General features: G+C 37.7%; 1 protein-coding gene across 5 annotated transcripts in view; it reads right to left on the reverse strand.

Annotated features, from left to right (window-relative positions):
- Positions 1 to 19,860, reverse strand: part of afap1 (actin filament associated protein 1) — a 69,211-nt gene extending 49,351 nt beyond the window's left edge. The window contains exon 1 of one of the 5 annotated variants that reach the window (XM_077200951.1): positions 19,736 to 19,860. In XM_077200951.1, the coding sequence (XP_077057066.1) occupies positions 19,736 to 19,757 (22 nt within the window). In that variant the 5' untranslated portion in view covers positions 19,758 to 19,860. Of the gene's footprint in view, positions 1 to 3,321; positions 3,811 to 19,735 lie in introns of those variants that run through there. The other 4 variants (XM_077200950.1, XM_077200952.1, XM_077200954.1 and 1 more) reach the window with 4 other exon arrangements.
- Positions 19,861 to 19,889: the final 29 nt, after the last annotated feature.

Below are 19,889 nucleotides of genomic sequence, written 5' to 3' on the forward strand. Positions count from 1 at the left end.
TTAAATAATCTATTATAAATCATCAATAAAATTGGACAAAGTCCTATAATACATTTTTTTCTTTAGCTCAAATTGTGCTAAAAATATTTTCAAAAAGTGATTTAAATATTTTTTTTAAAAGGTAAAGTGTCTTTTAGAAATATATTTTTTTAGTTTTAAAAATGAATTTTAATTCAGAAAACTACAATTTGAATCTTTTCCAAAGCAATAATAAAAAGCTTAATGCAACTGCAAAATTAGATTATTTTCACAGTTTAATGGATTTTTTAGTTAATAGATCTCTACGAAAAATGATAGCATTGACCTCTGTGGTTTAGTTTTAACTGAAAGGCAGGACAGCCACCATAATTCCTTAGATTTTTCTATGAGCAATCCGTCTCTGTCCATATCCCTGTTCCACCCGAGTCCAAAATATCAATATTATCAATCATGGAATATATACGGCGGTTATGGTATAGAATCTCTTATAGATCTGGGTGCCCAGAACAAAATGTTTGGCAGCTGTGAATAAGGCAGCTACTAATCTGTGGTTTGTGAAATTAGGCTGCTTTATGGTTTAGCCTCATCATGGTTACCGCTCACTGCCACAGGCCAGGGCACAACAGAGAACCACTCCGGCTACACATGCCTGGAAAATAGTAGAAAACTACAGAAGAGAAGAAAATATTCAACAGATGCTCCACTGTCCCACTAATGATGGCCTTCAAAACCAGCATTTGTGTAGTCACATATATCAAACGCACCGGGATCATCAATAAGAGAAAATCTCAGCTGTGTGATTACATTCATCTCTGTGTTTGATTATATATGTGTGTACTATTCATGTGTGATCATATGAACATATGAGGAAAATACTGAGGTTTCAATTATGAAAGGATGGTTTAAAATATACGTCCATAAATGTGTACTTGTGTTTATAAGTTTGTGTGTGTGTGTGTGTGTATATATAATTACAGAGCGCTAACTCCTAAACCACAGTGGGTAGAGGGGTGGGAGAGAGGAGCCACTGGTTCCAGAAACCTTTAGGAATCATCCTTCTGGGAAACTGAGCAGAGAAGTGATTGTATCTGCTTTTTATCTGTGCATTTATGAATGCTCACCAGCATTTGAGTATTTGCCATCCAAAAATTACTTTGGATGAATTGAAGCATATTTATGAGTTTACCATGTACAGGATGATCAGTTTTCAACATTGATAATAAAAAGACATTTTTAATAACCAGATCAGCATACTAGAATGATTTCTGAAGGATCATGTGACACTAAAGACTGGAGATATGGATGCTGAAAATGCAGCTTTGCCATCGCAAAAAAAGAAAAAGAAATGACATAGAAAACAGTTATTTTAAATTGTAAAATATTCATGTATTTTTAACAAATAAATGCAATAAAAAATCTTTCTGACCCCAAAGTTTTGAAAGGTATAATACACAAAACATTTTTCAAAATATGAATTAAAAATCGATTAATATTAATGTAAAATACAACATCAAATATTCTATGTAAATCTATGAATGTTGACAATTTAGTTTATTCCACATTTATGATTCCCATCCCCATCATGATCTGCATATAGAACAAGAACTGAATATTAAATAAGGCTGAACCAATGGTCACAAAAATATATTCAACTTAATAGCAATGTCATGGCGAACACACTGACCTCTCTGGCACTCTCCTCTTAGGGACAATGTGGAGAGCTATTAACACTCTTTATAGTAATAGCAATTGAGAGAGGGGAGAGAAAAACAGAAATATAGGCTAAAAACTGCAGTAGAGCCAAACAGTTGACAGCATGGGTGGAAAAGACAGAGCAAGGCGGAGTTAAAGAATTATCTTCTTGTCTCTCGTCTTTTTTGGGTCTCTCGTCTCATCTCTACTTGGAAAGCAGGAAGGGCTTTGGGGGTTTCTTGGCATGTGTAAGCCTTTAAAAACTCATCAGTGTGGAAACTGTCAAAAGAGGAGACCCCATAAAATAAAGCCAAGTAGGCTAACAGACCAATACCCACATCACACGCTGTAATCGAGTGCCAATTCATACCATGTCAGACTGGTCTAACAACACAGTGCCATATGTTCCTAAATGCCAATAAACACATTAACCACCAGCGCAGCCCAGTATGAGCTTTAAAACAAAGTTCAAATCCACAAGGAACATTGTCACATCTGGAACTACGCTGATATGTTTTAGTGCAAAAACTCATGTAAGGCATAATCATATATGGTCTTTAGCTTTAACAGGGTGACCAGGACCCCAAAACAAAGCAGAGAGGTCTTGTTACAACCTGAAGGAGTTTATTTTGCAATAATGATACAGACAGCGGTCCCATATCTTGGAACTATCATTCTGAAATTTTAAGTTTGACTACTACAATAGACCAATTAGAATCAAGTATTTAAGAGAGCAATGCAACAATGCTATGCCAAAAAAAAAAAAAAAACACAACACACTTAGGCCTTTACAACAAAACTCCAAAGCCAATGCTACGCCCTGCACTCAGATACCGTTAAACCACTGTGGACAATAGGGCTCTGTCATATCCAACAAACTGCAGAGTTGTGATGCACATACAGGATACCTGACACCTCACAGCTGCCAACCAACCAGCCAATCACAGATGCTCTGCCTATCCAGCTCATGTCATGTTTTCGAAAGTGCAGACTTCTGTGACAGAAGATAACAGGGCACCTGTATCACCCTAGAGTTATTATATTATGGGTGACTGGAATCACTCTTCTGATTTAATTATTAAATTTAACACTAGTATTCTAATACTATTAAAATAAAATGTAAAAAAAATGTTAAACCTATTTATTTTAATTGAATGCAAATCTGAACATTACAGGAGAAAATAAATAAACACACAGCACACAAATTCCTTGCAACATCATGTCCTTAAATTCACCGTGTCTTCACATTTCAAATTGTAATGGCTTTTCTAACTGACCTGAGAAGAGCTGTGAGGGTTTCAAACGAGAAGGTCTGACTCATGGGGTGAACTTAGCTCTTCCCAAACCGAGACGGTAATATCGCCTTTGAAATGTCCATTAAGTGAAATATTTTTATTTATTCACTTACTGTTTATTTTAAATTAAATTAATTTAAAAAACTTCTTCCCCTCACAAAGCGCGAGGATGCAATCCTCAGAGAAATGCGTTTCTATCATAGCCTACACGTTGTGATAGCTACTGAATGCATCTCAGTAAAGATACATTGTTCTTTCATAGCCACTGTAAATTACACGTGGACATGACACGTTATTAATCAACTATCTCAAAGCATGCAATGAATCAACTCATGAAGATAGTTTGGACACTCACCCCTCGAGGCGAACAGTATGGGGTCGCTCCGCATCTTAAAGTCAAACGCATCTAACTCCGGGTAGGTAGGGGTTGCAGGCGTGTGTCCGACAGCTGCTGTATTTCATTAAAATCCGCGCAACAGAGCCGTCTCTGTTTCCCCCTCTTCTCTCTATGCAAACCAGCAGAACTCCGCTCGCTTACCGCCCGGCAATGTCTCGTTTCCTCTGAAAACTTCCCCTGACTTTCTCCTCGATCCTGCCACAGACAGAACAGCCCTGTTCGCTTTCTGTTTATCGAGATCCCGACAGCACACTGCTGCGCCTTCGAAGGGAAGCTGCTTAGAGACTTAAAAGAAAATCTTACACTTTCTCTCCATGTCGTGCTCGGCGAAAAGTGGGCCCTCCTTCCTTTCTATTTAGTTCCCTTTTCTCCGCCCTGTAGCCCCACTTCTCCAATTCCACAGCTGGATACAGCGCATGTGTGTGTGGAGAGGCACGATTAACGAGCACTTAATGTTTAGTGAAACTTATGCAATGATACGATTATTATTACCATATTTAAGATTAGAACATTATCTCAGAATGATCAAGAATATCTGTATCATTTGACTGTCTTCAAAGAAAACTTAATACAAAAAAAATGTATACATAAGCTCAAGAAAAGGATAGACTCTTTATAAATAAATAAAAATAAATAAAATGTTATCTATCTTCCCCAACTAACAATATTTTAATTAAATAAATAAATCGTAATTGTAACTGTTTGCCATTGTATTCATCAGACGAGACCAGACGAAAAAAAGTTAGCTGCTTTATTCTAGCACAAGTGAACATTCTTCTCTGCCAAGTTTTAACATGCATTTCTATAAATCAATCATCTATTTATGGATTAATAATTACAAGTCATTCATCTGAAAGTGTCTAGAAAAAGTGAGAAACTCTATAATCACAGCGTCAGCGTGGTTGAAAACAGCAGGGTCTTTGACCTACAGATGTTTTAGCACGGTCTTTCTTGGCAAAAAAAAGTGAGGTTTTTCCAATAACCTTAGTCCCTGTTTAGGGTTAGGGTAAGGAATACGGGGGGATGGGTTCGGGCCAAATACCGAGCTCGGAGCCTTCTCCTCGGAGGCACGCCAAATACCCATACCATTATTCTATCTTATTTGTAAGTGTGAACTCGTGAACTACAAGTCAATGTAAAGGCTTGTCTGGATTGAAAAACCATGTACACATATGTCAGTGGCTAAGTGAACTTGTGTGTGTGTCAGCAAGATATTGTATCTGGACAGTGCTCCATGTATTTGACCTTGGCACAAAAAAAGAACTATATGCTCTGACATCATACTGAGGAGAGAATCAAAATGGTATGCAGACATTAAGTCCACCCAAAGCCTGCAGCACAGCGGAGAGCAATAGTATCGTTGACTCAGAAGTTTCAACACAAAGCCTGCATTCCCCACAGTATCAGATTCAACACTATCAGATTCAAACAAGTGCCAGTTTTACGATAACATACATATCTGTGTTCTGTTTGTTTAGTTGCTTTCCTTTTTATCAGTTGGGGTATACCTTGTGTGTTTAACTTCGATTGCAGATGTTTTGATAAAACAAGAACACTCTTGTGGCATCACATTAAAATCATTACAAACAAAGCCATGTTTATAATCTACTCGCGTTAAAAAAGGCGCAATCTATTATGTAGCGAAGAGAATAGGAAGAGAGAGTTAGGTTACACTGAACTAAAACTTTGAGATCATTATAACTGCACAATTCAATACAGTGAAATCTTAGAGGAGTCAAAAGTCTTTAGAGAGATACACCAGAAGAGCTGACCCCCCCCCCCCCCCCCCCAAAAAAAATCTCAACTATTGAGTCATTTAACTCATTTCTAATGAAAAATAGGCTACATGAAATACACAAGTTGTATTTATACAGAAACAAAGAAAAACATTTTTATCTGATGTTAACCACGATATGAGTAAACCACATATAAACGTTATCTCTTCCCAGCTCTAGACACACCGTTAAAAAGTAATTATGTGACACCCTTCTAACATGACTTGGTCCTCATATCACATGCTCAGGATGTTGAAAGCAGGGTGGAGGCCCCGTACTGGCAAACTGGTAACTGTGAGGGGTGTAAGCTTTAAACAAACAAATCTCTAATGAAGCATTAAAGAGCCTGGTAGCCAGTGGAATGACTGTTTCCTCTGGGTTCCACTGCAGGGTATTCATTACAGCAAAGGCTATTTTTTCAGGGGCAACACATGTGCTGAATTCAAGGTGTTTTAAAGTGAATCTCACAGAATGTGTCTCTGTGTCACTCATCAGTGCTTATGTGTTTTCATATCTCCACGGAATGCAGCAACAATCTGTGCCAAACACCTAATTACTAAGGTGGCTGGCCTCGCTGGCAAAAAACACAAACCAAAATCATATGCACACCACCTGCAAGACAATATGATTTTAGATTCCAAAGACAAATGAATTTAAATGCTTTGTTTTTTCTGTACTCTATTAAAAACTAGCATTTCTAATCAGATTCCTGAATGAACCCTCTGACATTTATTTTTCAGCCCTGAAATGCTTGCAGGACTTGCTGAACCGTTATAGTTGCTGGACAATGTTTTTGTCCGATCTGCACTGCTACTCCCAGTATCTAAACAGCAGAAAAGAGACTAAGATTTTAAAAGACAACACACAAACACAGTATAATCAAGCCAAAGCCTTAAGGAATTAACAAAGAGTAGACTGACAGATTTGCTGTGCCTCCTGTGGTCCTAAATCCCTTCTAACTCTTTATAGCCAACAATGCATGCTTTTCTTAATTAGAATATTATTAATCTATCTCGAGTCAGTCTTGAGATAAGCCTGTAGATAGGATTGATTCATCTATGTGTTTGCTATAAACTGGGGGATTTCCACAATATCAGTAAAATAAAATTAATATATTTGGCCTGAGATAAAACACATTGAGATCTGTCTCACAGAAAGTTAATTTGTGCCATTCTGCAGAGGCTGTAGTGATTACTGTTGTAAATACCTCATATGTGTTCAAACTCAAGGGAATGTGCTGTATGAACTGCAATGCTTCAAACAGCAGTCAGCATACACAATGGCACAAGAGCAACAAACTCAATGGCAAAATCCGTGACATCATTTTCATTGGTTACTCTCTAGTTCGCAGTTCCCCCCTGATAAGATGTTATCTCGTGGAAAATTAAACACACACATATCGTCGACTTACACAGGCGGTAAATTTGAATAATGAAAACTTTCTGAGCTGGTAAACTGCAAGCAAAACTCTTTATACATGTCTGGAGAAATCGTCATCATCATCATCATCATCATCGTCTTCATCACATGCAATCAGTCTTTATAGACTCTCCATATGGCTATGAGGTAAAGGCCGCTCTGCTCAGCTGCAGTTGCGTAATTTGACACCATAGTCATTTTATAGTGCAGAAAGCCTAAAAAGCTGTAGCGCATATGGACGGGCAGTATGGAACACTGGCTGTGGTCCAGTGGAGGAAAGTCTTGATGGAGGGAAGACAGAGCAACGGTAAGGAGTTAGAGCAGTGGTTCTCAACTCCAGTCCTCGGGACCCCCTGCTCTGCACATTTTGTATGTCTCTCTTATCTGACACACTCAGTTCAGATCAAGGAGTCTCTCCTAACGAGCTGGTGATCTGAATCAGGTGTGTTAAATAAGGATCACATCAAAAATGTGCAGAGCAGTGGGTCCCGAGGACTGGAGTTGAGAACCATTGAGTTAGAGTATTTAAAAACTAGGTCAGAATCGGAGTGAGCATGACTGCCTTTTGACACACTGCTCACGTGTAATATCCTGGCTCAGTTTCAGACATACATTGTACTGTGTTTGGGTTGGGCAGGATCATCTGGACAGTGCACTTCAAAGCACTCCAATAAGGGGTCTCAGAAGAGATACACAATCCTATATCCTTGAAACACCCTAAAAAAGGCTTTGACAAAAAACAGCTCAACATTCCTTACATGATACTCCAGAATAGTGCAGTGAGGCTACACGAAAGTATGTTCTCGCCTACTTTCTTTACATTGAAAATGTATGCTCAGCCAAGAAAAATAAGTGCATTTACATGCAGACTTAAAGTTTGATTTTCATCAGACTAGAGCAATAATTCATCTTTTAAAAATGTCATGAAATATAATAGTTCAGTCTGACTAAAATTGTACCTGTTTTAGATTTTAGTATTTTTTTCTCTCCAAGTGCCTCAGAGCACTGTATTCATATTCAAGTACAATTAGTAACAAGTAAAGTGTTGACAAGGGCAAGGTGACCAAGACAAGAGTCCAATTTGGGTTCATTTGAGTCAATTTGTTAGAGTTAATGGAGTGGACAATGTTGAAGACCCATCTGAACAGCTGCATGAAGCTCATCCTGTGCTTTCTTCTATCGATATCCACTGCTTTGCACTAATAGCTAACTCCTCTGTTTTACCAGACTGGTCAGATACTTCATAATTTTGTGTATTTTTGTCTTCCTTCATCCATAAAGTCCTCCACCTACTTCTCTGTCCATTACACTTCCTTCCTCCCTCTTGTTCTTCTTAATGCCCATTCTAGATAACATACACATAACCCTCCCCCAATCCACACCCAGTCTCAAGTCCCAGCTGCTATAGCCAGGGTGCCTCTTTAGCTCCAACGGTCAACAGTAAACAATCGGATGAATGGATGGATGGATGGATGTACGAAGGGGAGGATGGCCCAGCAGGACAAACAGTCACAACCACTAATACACACTCAACACACACACCTCCCTCCATCAGGCCAACCCACTACTTCGAGGCTCAGTCCACCATCTGGCCAGGGTGGAACTGCAGACGTGTTGTTGGTTATGGCTGGTCAGCCTTATGGGGGTATAGGAGACCCAATTAAGAACCAATCTGCTTTAATGCAAAATGTATGAGCCCCCATCCCACAGTTTATTCCAATGCTTTTTTTTTTATCTGGTTCTCCCTCGATCGCCGAACACAGCAATCAAATACAAATCCTCTAAGTACATAGCGGACATCATACAATCCTTCATTTCCTCAGATTCAGGCTCTTTCCATCTGATGATTTTGATAAATGTTTCAGCCAGACTCCGCCAGAACCACAGAAATTGATTTTCATCAGACCTCAGGGAGGAAGTACACCCCCGGAGAGCCAACATCATGTGTTTGTGCAGAGTGCTGATTTAGGATCAGATTTTCACATTGTTTACTGGGGATAAAGCCAAGGAGTGCAAAGGAGCAGCTCTGATCCAGAGACAGCATTCCTGATATATGATCTTGTACATATATGGGTCCTGGCCTCTCACAACAGACCAAAGGAGTGAGCCTGGTGTTGATAAATCATCCCAACAAAAAAAGAAAATAAAGACAATACAATACAAAGGCAAGATAACAATTGTCATGACCAGTAAGACATGGGAGCTCATTCATTTTATCTGTTAGATGACAATTCTCGTTAGATGGAGTCACACAGTCCTGATTTGTGTCCATTATGTTAATTCTAACCCTAAGCGAACACTATGGACCAGGACTATTTTCACAGTTGCTACATTTATATAAGCAAATAGCTTAATATGTTTATACCCCTGTAGCATGCTTTTACCTTTTTTGGGAAGCAAATAGTATCAATTGATTGCTTAATAGAGCTAAAAAGCCATGTAAACACCTACATTGAGGTGTCAATCCAAAATTTAGAAGGGGTTGTGTTGGAGGGGTTGGCGTTGACCTGAAAGGATTCAATCAATAGGAAATAAGTTATGTAATAAGAATAAAAATAAGCATAAACTTGCACTGCATATGCGCTAGAGTTTGGTTTGGAATACATGAAAAACACATGTAAACAAATTTGTGAATCGGATTGCAAAGTTTAAGTTTCATATAAACAGAACTTTCAGAATCTGAAATCCGAAAGATTCATGCGGATTAATGAAAATTTGTTCATTTAAACATACCTACTGACTGCCACAAAAGAAAGATATTGAAAACATGCAAGGCCAGAGGGAAAGGGAGAGGATATGGGTGAAAAGGATGGAAGGAGGAGGTGGATGGAAAATAGGATAACTCACCTGCCAGACACAAATTTTAAAGCCTCGGCCCTAATGTCAGGGATCTGACCCATCAGCTAAAAATCCAGCAGTCCCTCAAATATTCACTCTGATCTTTGTCATCTATGTTGAAGTTTTACACTAAAAAATATGGATTGATGGAAAAATCATGGTTCCTTTCCGACAGAGTGTAGATGTAGCATATTGGATTATTAATGATGTAGTATTTCATTTATTTATTTATTTATTTATTTTTAAATAAATTTACTAATTACAAATGCAAACATTTCAAATCAGCCAGCTTTAAACAGCTTGGTTAAAATACCTTAGCATTGGTGGGCAATTTTGCCATGAACACCATTCAAAAAGTCTGTTGCTTTTGTTGTTGTTTATTTCTTCTGATATCTTTTTATATTGTTTTGTTACCTTTTCTGTTGTGTTTTTGTGTTGTTTCGTGTAGTGTAGCATGTTAAGACAAAATATAATTCCCGTCTATCAGATTTGTGTTTTGTAAACCCTGTAAAAATATACTCATCATTCTCTGTGAGGACAGCATAAGAGGCGGCGGCTCTATGTGCAGCCAATGGCAGTGCTTGAGAGGGCCATTGAGGAGAGAGGGGTTATGGGAATAGCATTCCAAGGAAACATCTACAAAGCTTCAATTTAAGAGTGGCGAATGACAGCAACAACAAACAATTATCACACACTGAGTGAAAAGAGACCGGGAAAATAGGTAAAAAGATGACAAAGGCTGAGTGTTGATGAAGTCTCACACACACACACACACACACACACACACACACACACACACACACACACACACACACACACACACACACACACACACACACACACACACACACACACACACACACACACACACACACACACACACACACACACACACAGCATTTACAGCCACAACATATTTACTCAGATAAATCGTCCACCCAAATGAAAACTAATGCAGTGCAATATGGAGAAAAATGTGAAATTTTACAGAAATGTTGAATGATGTGATGTGTTAAATCTAAGATTGTGATGCACCAAAATCAATTTAAGTAGATTAAAAGGCAGAAAACAATGGCATATCTAATACTTTATGTATAGGCTATACCCTGTTCTTCCTGGATAAAAACTTTCAGCTTATTAAAGTGATTAGTCCATTCCTACCAAGTGTGTTTATAATCTAAGACAGCAAATGCCTCTTTTACAGTATGTGTGGTTTAGTCCTTTAAAGAATGCCATGATCTTAATGCTCACACCTATGAGAGAGTTCCGCTATGGAAACTTTGTATGGCCACAAAGACTAAAGATTTACTGCGGACTAGAAGTAGAAGCTGCTATAGGTTATACTAATTATACACTGGGAATTTTTTTTTTTTTAAACAATGTTCACTCAGTCAGTGTCACAACCAGTTACAGAGAAACGACAAGTTACACATTGAATCAAACATGACATTTTAAAGTAGAAAGACTAAATTTGAATTATCTTGTAAAATGTACTTCAATAATCTTTTGTTTTATTTGTTAACATTACATTTACGGTGTACATGTTGTGCACTCAGTGCCCCTCACACAAACACACAAAAACTGGAAATGGACCTCTACAGAATTTCCACTGGATTAAATGAACCACCTGTTTCAACACAAGATATAACATCACAACAAATTGTTGTCTTTGAAGATACAACAGTACAACACTGAAAACCGTTGTCTTGGCAACAGGCGTGATTTCATCTAAAGAAGTGTCATGTGAGGGTGACACTGCTACGGAGTACGCAGCTTGGCTACTACTAGGATATGCACGAGTACTGAAGTGACACCTATAATCAATAATGTAAACAATGATCGGTAATGATTATGTGTGATGTGACTTTTCTGAGTTATAAATTCAGTAATGACATAGATACAGCATAATTTTCGGAAACATTTAGCACATGTAGAATGACTGCGGCCATAGAAAGGAAGCACACACTCACAAACACATTCACTTTAAGTTCACAAAGGAATGCAACAGACTGCTCCATCCTGAGACTATATAAAATACATGGCTTATTAAAAAATGCATGACCCAAATTGCTTAACTGCTGTCAAGCCATCAATCAGATAACACAATAGCCTTATAGTTATTTTCTTCTTAAAATTTTTTTTTAGAACGTTTTAAGATTACAAGAACAGCACTTAAGAACATTCTTACTTCTCAAAATTTCTTTTCAAGTAGATTTGCATGAATTCAGCGCCAGCTTGTTTTTCCACAATGTTAGGTGCACAGTGGAAAAGGTGCTGTTATGTATGCATCAGTCTAGGATGACCTCTTTTGGGATGACCCCACCAACCAAAGCAAACCAAACTCTGACACCAAACGGACCAAAAGCAGACAAAAAAAAGTGCTGGTGTTAAAGCACACTAAACTTGAAGCTTCAGTATGAATAGCCTCTGGGATCTGTGTGGGTGTGTCAAGGGTGAAATACAGAGGAATAAGGAAAGTATTCCCATAAATCATAACACCTTGACATTAACCTAAATGCACAGTCAATTGAAAAGGACAAGTCTGGAGGCCTTAGCACTTAAATGCTCAAAAACTTTCCAGAACTTAAGCTAAACCTTTAACACACATAGTACTGAACACCTGATTATTTTTACCAGCAGATCTATACATGCACATAAGCACATCCATTTAGTACCGAAAAGCCTGAGTCCACTATTCCAAACACACGTGAAAACAACTCTTGGCTAAAATCCAAACTAAGCATTTTACCCAAATACCCAAAGGACAGGTTGCCTTCATCATCACCCTATCATACGCCCCTACTAAAAATAAATTGGAATTGATGGAAAGTGGGTTATAATAACATGAAAGGGTGGAAAAGCATAAAAAGAGGTGTGTGTGTGTGTGTGTGTGTGTGTGTGTGTGTGTGTGTGTGTGTGTGTGTGTGTGTGTGTGTGTGTGTGTGTGTGTGTGTGTGTGTGTGTGTGTGTGTGTGTGTGTGTGTTTGTTCGCACACACACAAGCATATTTTTTCAGCATTAAAATATACGCACTCCCACTGAGATTTAGAACCCAGAGACTGACTCACTCTTACTCCCTTTTTGACCCACTACAGGAAGTGGCATAATCTATTAGTCACTGCCACTTTCCCCATGGACTATAAAGTGATTCCTATAAAGTGGGCCTCTTATGTTTCCATCACATTGTTGTTTTATGCACTACAGTGAATGTGTGTAAGAATTCTTTAATTCCTGTCTCTATTCATCTGGCAAATCAAAATGAGTGTAAGGAAATAAGTAACGACAGGCACAAAATAGGCACGAAAAGGCATGCAGAGCGGCAGAGAGGAAAATAAATGACTGTACAAGATGAGAGAGCTGCCTCAAGGCTTAAATACCACGTACAAATACACCTGCAGGATCAATAACCCAAAAACACAGATGCCGCTTGTTTTTAGAGAAGAAAGAATTTGGCGAAGAAAGACAGATAAAGACAGTTCATGAAGGTCAGCTGTTTTGTAGGATAGTAAAGATACAGATACAGCAGGAATTTAAGATCTTCTACATTGCCTAATGCCTACACGTGTTGAGACAATGTTATTTTAGTATTATATTATAGTATTATTTATTAATATTTTGAATTGGCTCTATATTTTATATTTTAAGTTTAAATTTTAGTTCAAGTGATTTTGTTATGTGCTTTAAATATAAAGTTCTATTTTTTTTTTTTTTAAATCATCTTTGTATTTTAATTTAGCTTTTCAATTACCAAAAAAATGTCTTTCAATAGTGTCAGTTTCAGTTAACAATTTGACGTCGGGAATGCGCTTACACTCGCCCGCAGATTCTATATTTGAATATTGATGTAAGGTATCAAATCAAGTTAATCAAACTGAAAAGCTTTAGAATCTGTGAAAACAAATTATAATTTTGCTTTAAGAAACCTAAGCTAGCTGCAGCTCCTAAAAGCAACAAACAATTACAGCGCACTGTGCATTAATTATTCATGCTAACTATTCTAGCATCTGTTAGCTATAAAAGAAGTCTTTACAGAGAGACTGTTACCTTGACTGTGACAACACAACCTAAAAACAAAATACTTCATCGGAGTTTCCACCCAGCATATAACACTGACCACATCACTCTAATCAGATCCCTCTCCGCCTATGATGTGGTCAGGAGTGTTAAGAACTTAAGCGACTTTCATCTTCTGTATCTTTGCCACAGTTTCCACAGCACCTTCTTCAATTATTTGCTTTTCCCTCTCACTTTCCATCTCACTCATAGACAAATTCCGGAAAGGGGTGGAAACAAATAATGACAGAGAAAGAAATTACAGTAATCCTCTACTTATTTAAAATGATTCGGAGATATTTCAATGATGAGAGCAAGAGAAAGAGACAACTGAAGAAAATGAAATCTTTCTAAACAGCATGAGGCATCAGCTTTCTCAGACAGTGACTCAGAGGCCTTGAGTTCAGCTTGGTTTACAGCACAGACACTCTGAATCTACAAACACACACACACACACACATACTCAAATGGGCAAGTTGAAGTATAAGCACCTACTTTTTAAACACAAACACACTTGAGTGTTTTGAGTTTGACATAAAGGAAAAAAAGCAAAGCTACCCTCAAATCTTCCCTCTGGCTGTGTTTCGATGTGAAACCCTAATGGGACAGCATATCCAAAGCTGAAGAAAAGCCAAAGGCATGCAACACCACTTTTTCATGTTTTACTTGAAAGATTTGCCACTCCAGTCCAGTCATGTTACAGAGCCGCAGGGAATATGAATGAATGACAACTCTGAAGAGACGTCTTGCACAGCTGTTTTTGTTACTTCTGAACTTGTGATAATAATTATTGATAGTAATAAAATGAAAATAGGTTTTTTTTTAATTTTTCCAACTTGTACAACCTATAAATTCATATATCATTTTAATCATTGTTATTACACTACATTCTGTTAAAAAGTGTTTGACAAGCACAGTTGTCTTTCTTGTGTTGACATTTCCTATTGAAACAAGTCTGAGACAGGTCATTTTGAAGGGCTTGTCCCTCAATTAATAGCCAAAAGCCTTTAGCATCTCATCAATGAACCATGATTTGCTACCAGCTAGTCGGTTGCAGATGGTATCAGGGAAAGCATTTGATTGGACAAGCGTCTGTGTAGTGCAGGATGAGTCATTAATCACCGTTCTAAATTAATGCGCTGCCTTCAACGAAGCACAAGCTCACACATACACAGAATGATCACGCAGCACACACAGAACAATTCAGGATTCAGGAGCACAGAAACTTGTTGTCAGCACTGTCCTGCGACTTGTATTAATAAAATAGCTTTGCTACTGAAAGGCTGCATTATATTTCTCAGCAACGAGATGGAAGCATTGCTGTTATTGAAGTAATTAAACTAATAGCTTCACTATTAAAGATGCTGCAAAAAACGCTATTCACACACGCATAATCTCTCTCTCTCTCTCTCTCTCTCTCTCTCTCTCTCTCTCTCTCTCACTAATTCATTGACTGTAAAAAATAAAATATTTTGGAAAATTGCAAGCATTGTTGTAATAATAGCTCAAGGTCTTCACTTAAAATTAAAATTGTATATTCACTGAACATATTTAATTGTGTTTTTAATTTTAATTTTTATACATCCAAAAAACTGTATATGCATGTGCAAAATAGGCCTGAGGAAAACCGTTGGTATCACTGCTCCTTCTATCCCTCCGGAGCTCCTCCGGGAGAGACAAAATGTCGGTGTCGCGCACAGCCTCGCTCCTTTCCCACAGCTCTCTGCCCAGCCCTGCTCGCCACAAAGGTACTTTCACCGAATATCTCTGCGTTGGAATTGATTTGTTAATAAAGTGATGTGATGAAATGCCAACCCTGTTGACTGTGTTATGTATTTTGCTTAATGTATTTATGCTTTGCCAAAATGACTAACAAAAATTAACCATCTTACCCATCCAGTTAGCATATTGTCAATGCTGGCAAATGACCAATACCTAGAGCTGCACAATTCTGGATAAATTGAGAATCACAATCTATTTTGTTTCAAATAGAGATCACGATTCTAAACAGAAAAACAAAACAAAATAACATATAATTTACCGAAGGTTCTGACAAAAAGTTAATTGCTGCAGAGAATTTAAAAATGTTTAATAAATTTGAATGAATTATAAAAAATAAAAAAAGGTATGATTCAATGAATCATGAATACTTCTATTGTTTCATTACTGGATGTATCACCGTTTTTAAAGGAATCTCTTGAATTAATAATTGAATGAGAAATACATTTTTTCAACAGTCACTTGTCACCACCTAGTGCCGTACCAATATAATAATACAATCTTTATTTGAAGTGCCAAGATACTTTAAAAAGGTGATTTGCTCTATTAGTCCAGTCATTTTATGAAAAAAGGTTGAACAAATTGCAACAGAAGCAAACTCAACTGATTTTGTATCCTCAATATGTCCTGAGTAAGGAAAAAAAAGCCCTGAAGAATCCCATTAGGGGAAAGTTTCGAAAAAGACCCAAATATAGCCTGTTCAAACGCATATTCATTCTCTTTCTCACGTGAATAGGGTAAAAATGTTAACCTTTAAATATCATGATGACAATTACTGAGTTGATTACTTAGATCAAGACAAAAACAAAAAATGTATTACAAGTTTTTTGAAATTGTTTGTTAACATGGACAAACGGTGCATAATCTAAGTACATATGTGCTAATGTGCATAAATACCACAACAAATCTAAACATTGGGTATAGCAGGTGAAAATGTCTTGTTGAACTTGTTGACATATAACAGTAAAATACTTAATGTTAAGGTCCGAATGGAAGCCATTTAGGCTACCCATGAACATTAATATACATAGAGGCAGGAAGAAGTACTTTAGAAACCAGCCTTTATTCATTATTATTAGATGGGGTTTTTCATGGTGATATTTAAAGGTTAAAATTTTTACCCTATTCACGTGAGAAAAATAATGAATAGGCGAATGAATAGACTATATTTGGGTCTTTTTCGAAACTTTCCCCTAATGGGATTCTTCGGGGCTTTTTTTTTCCTTACTCAGGACATATTGAGGATACAAAATCAGTTGAGTTTGCTTCTGTTGCAATTTGTTCAAGGTTGACCCTCATTTTGGCTTAAAATGTCTGGACTATATTTTGATCGCGAAGTGTATATATCCGAACTGTAAACTTTTATCCCAGCACTGTGATAATTTAAATATTTGCAACAGAAATAACCATACTGTGATTTTGGAAAGACTGTTTGTGAAGCTGTTTCATACCTATTACGTTACATGGAAAATGCTCTCTCTGGCTCAGCGGCAGAGCGAACACAGATTTAATGTTCCGGTGTGATTTTGTGATTTTGAAGGTTTAATAGACACAGGAGAATCGCTGTCATTTGGGAATAAGAATGTGTGGGTGTTTGAATCTAGATCATGATCTCTTCTTAACAATTAATCATGCACATACATACTCTACATAGGATGCCAACAACCAAGGGGGGTAGCTTCCCCCAATTGAAAAATAATTTGAAAGCAAAAGTAAAAGCGAACACCCATTCGAGAGCGATTTCAACAAAGGGGGAACTCAGTGTCTATGTCTTTTGATTATGTTTCACCCTCAATCGCAGTTGTCTGAAATAAACACGGTTAGATTAAATAAATGCAATTAGACAGTTATTTAATAATCGCGACAGGACTAGCTAAAAGTGAATAGTCAACCTTTAAAAAACACAAGTATATCCACTTTATTTTGCAATGTGGAAGTAAGCCATGACCTGTGAATGTGCGAGACTTCAGATTCATTATCCGCAATAGAGTGGTGCAGGTTTGACATCACTTTGTAGGCCAAAACGCGGAAATCAAAATAATATGATACATACCAGTTTGTGATATCAAGCAGTATAACAGACAGTATTTTACAGCTAAAATAACTACTGTATTAAAATACTGCATAAAAAATAAATAGCAGGAAACTGAGTCTAGAGGCCTTCCACATTCAAATTAAAAAAGGCTGCGTCCGCTCTTACATTAAAAATAAGCTGGATAGATGGCTTCAAAGTAAACACATGAACTATAAGCCAAAAAACTCATTGGGGGTCTTTAAGACAGAGTGAGTGGTCTTTATGTGCTCTCAAAGGGTCTTTCAGCTCACATAAACACAACAGGACAGAGATATAAAAAGGTTAAATAAAACAAAGACATGAGCCCAACTGGTAGTGGCAAACAAAGCGTTTGCCACTTAAAGTTGTTTTGTATAAAAGTGTCCACTGAATGCATAAATGTAATGATGTTACATGTCCTTATCTCTCTATACATCTTTACATATACCAATAGAATTTCCCATAGAATCACCATCAGAGGTCAGGAAGTGGTTTGGTATTGAGTCAGAGAAAGAATCAGCAGCTGTTTATAGCTGTATTTGACACACACACTCACACAATTAAACGACATGCAGCATCCTGAGGCAGACTAATATAAACCCACTGGAGACTCTGTTAGTCTGTGAAAACTATCCTAAGGCACAGACTGCTAGACTAGAACCACAAGAGAGGAAAAACAGCCTGGACGGGAACTGGTAGAATTCAGGCTTCTATAAAGAAAATAAAACTGTACTGTACATTATCACTACATATTCCCCATCATTCAAAACAGTGATTAATGAACATCCAGTAAATGTCTGTACGACTGCTTTTTTTTCTCTTGCAAACTAAGCAAGACCGGTCATCGATCTTTGGCCTACACAGATGCTGCAACAATGCCGGTCCAGACATTGGACCACATGTACAGACCAGTCATCAAGCTATCAGAAAAATACCAAACTCCCACTTACAAAGGCCATGCAACACTATGGTATTTTGCCCTCGGATGACCTCACTTTGTGTGGTTACAGAATTCTTCAAATAAAGTGTAAATGAACAAGCTATTAGGGTACAACACGCTTTTTTCACCTTAAATGGCATACTTCTGAAAAAAAAATGCTGTTCATTGATTCATGGTGTTCATTCTCCACCAGATCGATATGAAACCGCCAGTAAAATAAGCATTTACTTAAGAATGGAAGGAAATATTATTTCCCACCAAGGGTGGGATGCAATAAAGAAAAGTATTTTGTTTCTGCTCTGATTAGGATGCAGAACATCCTGAATTGAACCTCCTGTTTGTATGATTCAAATTCCCAAATGAGTCAAATGCAGATGAACAGGTCAAGTTAGGCTCCATCGCCCATTTTACCAGATGGTCCTTGACTAACATCCCTCAAAGCGCTTGGTCACACCCATTAAACTCTACACTGGCTATTGATCAAAGATGCTGAGCTTTGTCCACATGCTTATCTTTGTTTTTCCAAATGATCGTATTTCTAGCCAAGAAGTCCAAGGACTGTGTTTGGCCAAACCCAACCTGTTCCAGTCAATTCTTTCTTATTTTCTTTACCTGGTTTGATTGTTTTGAGACAGTCTGGACAATGAGATATGAGACGCAGCATGCAACTTTGGTGGCTTTTTATGTTTTGTCCTGTTTTCCTCATCTCAGAGCCAGAGTCAGTAATGCTAACAATGCACAGGATGACGGTTCTTGTCTGCTCTATTGTCAGTAATTCCCTGAGGAAAACTGAACTGGAGATGGAAAACACTTTCACATGGTCCCAAAATTCTTTACATAAAGAGCCTGTTTAAAAAAACATCCTCTGAACTTGAAAAACACCTGAGAACAGCAGTAACAAAAATTAGGGTAAACTAAGGTAGGCCTAAACATAGCTAACAATAAAATCTTAGGGAGGCAATTATGATGTTGTCATTGACAAACATGCTTCATCCGCATATAAACCAAAAAAACATAATGCAGCTTCTTTATTTAAGAGTCATCCCACTGAAAAGTATCAAATTAATAGGATTTGTTCTTCATGATTTAGCTTTTCACCTCTAACTCTCTCAGCCCCTCCCCCTTAGCATAATCAGAGACTGGGGCTCGAGACGCCAGCTGATCCCTGCAAGCTCTCGCTATTCAACAAGGGTCCCCACGAGCGCTGCGCATTCATCAGGATGCCTCGTGCTTCTTTGTGCTCAGCCTCAGCTCCAAAACAAGAAAAGGGTTGATGGCAGCTCCAAAAAATTGCTAATATTAATGCAGGATGACAACAATGGAAAGCAAACCTATCACACTTAAATTTGCCAGGGAGAATTGAGAATTGCATTTCTCCATGCATGTTGAATGACTGTACAGAGCAGAGCTTGACCTTATCAAACACCAAATGCTGTACTGAAATAGACAAATTAAGAAATATTTCAAGGATAAATAGAGACAAATGTCTAATAATTTTAAATGTGACATCCTTACCTTCTGCGTTATTTTCCGTCATAACTTTATCGCAAGAAGAAGGACCTGCCCTGTCTCCTCGTGCACTTGATAACGGGCACCTCTGTTGTTCCTCTGGCCTGTGTGAGATTCTACAGATTCATTTCTTGGCTCCGGGGACCGCTCACGCTGTCAA

Source organism: Siphateles boraxobius, unplaced genomic scaffold (genome assembly GCF_051911475.1).
Source record: "Siphateles boraxobius isolate OS27281-9 unplaced genomic scaffold, OSU_SipBor_1 46, whole genome shotgun sequence".
Taxonomy (NCBI): Eukaryota; Metazoa; Chordata; class Actinopteri; order Cypriniformes; family Leuciscidae; genus Siphateles; species Siphateles boraxobius.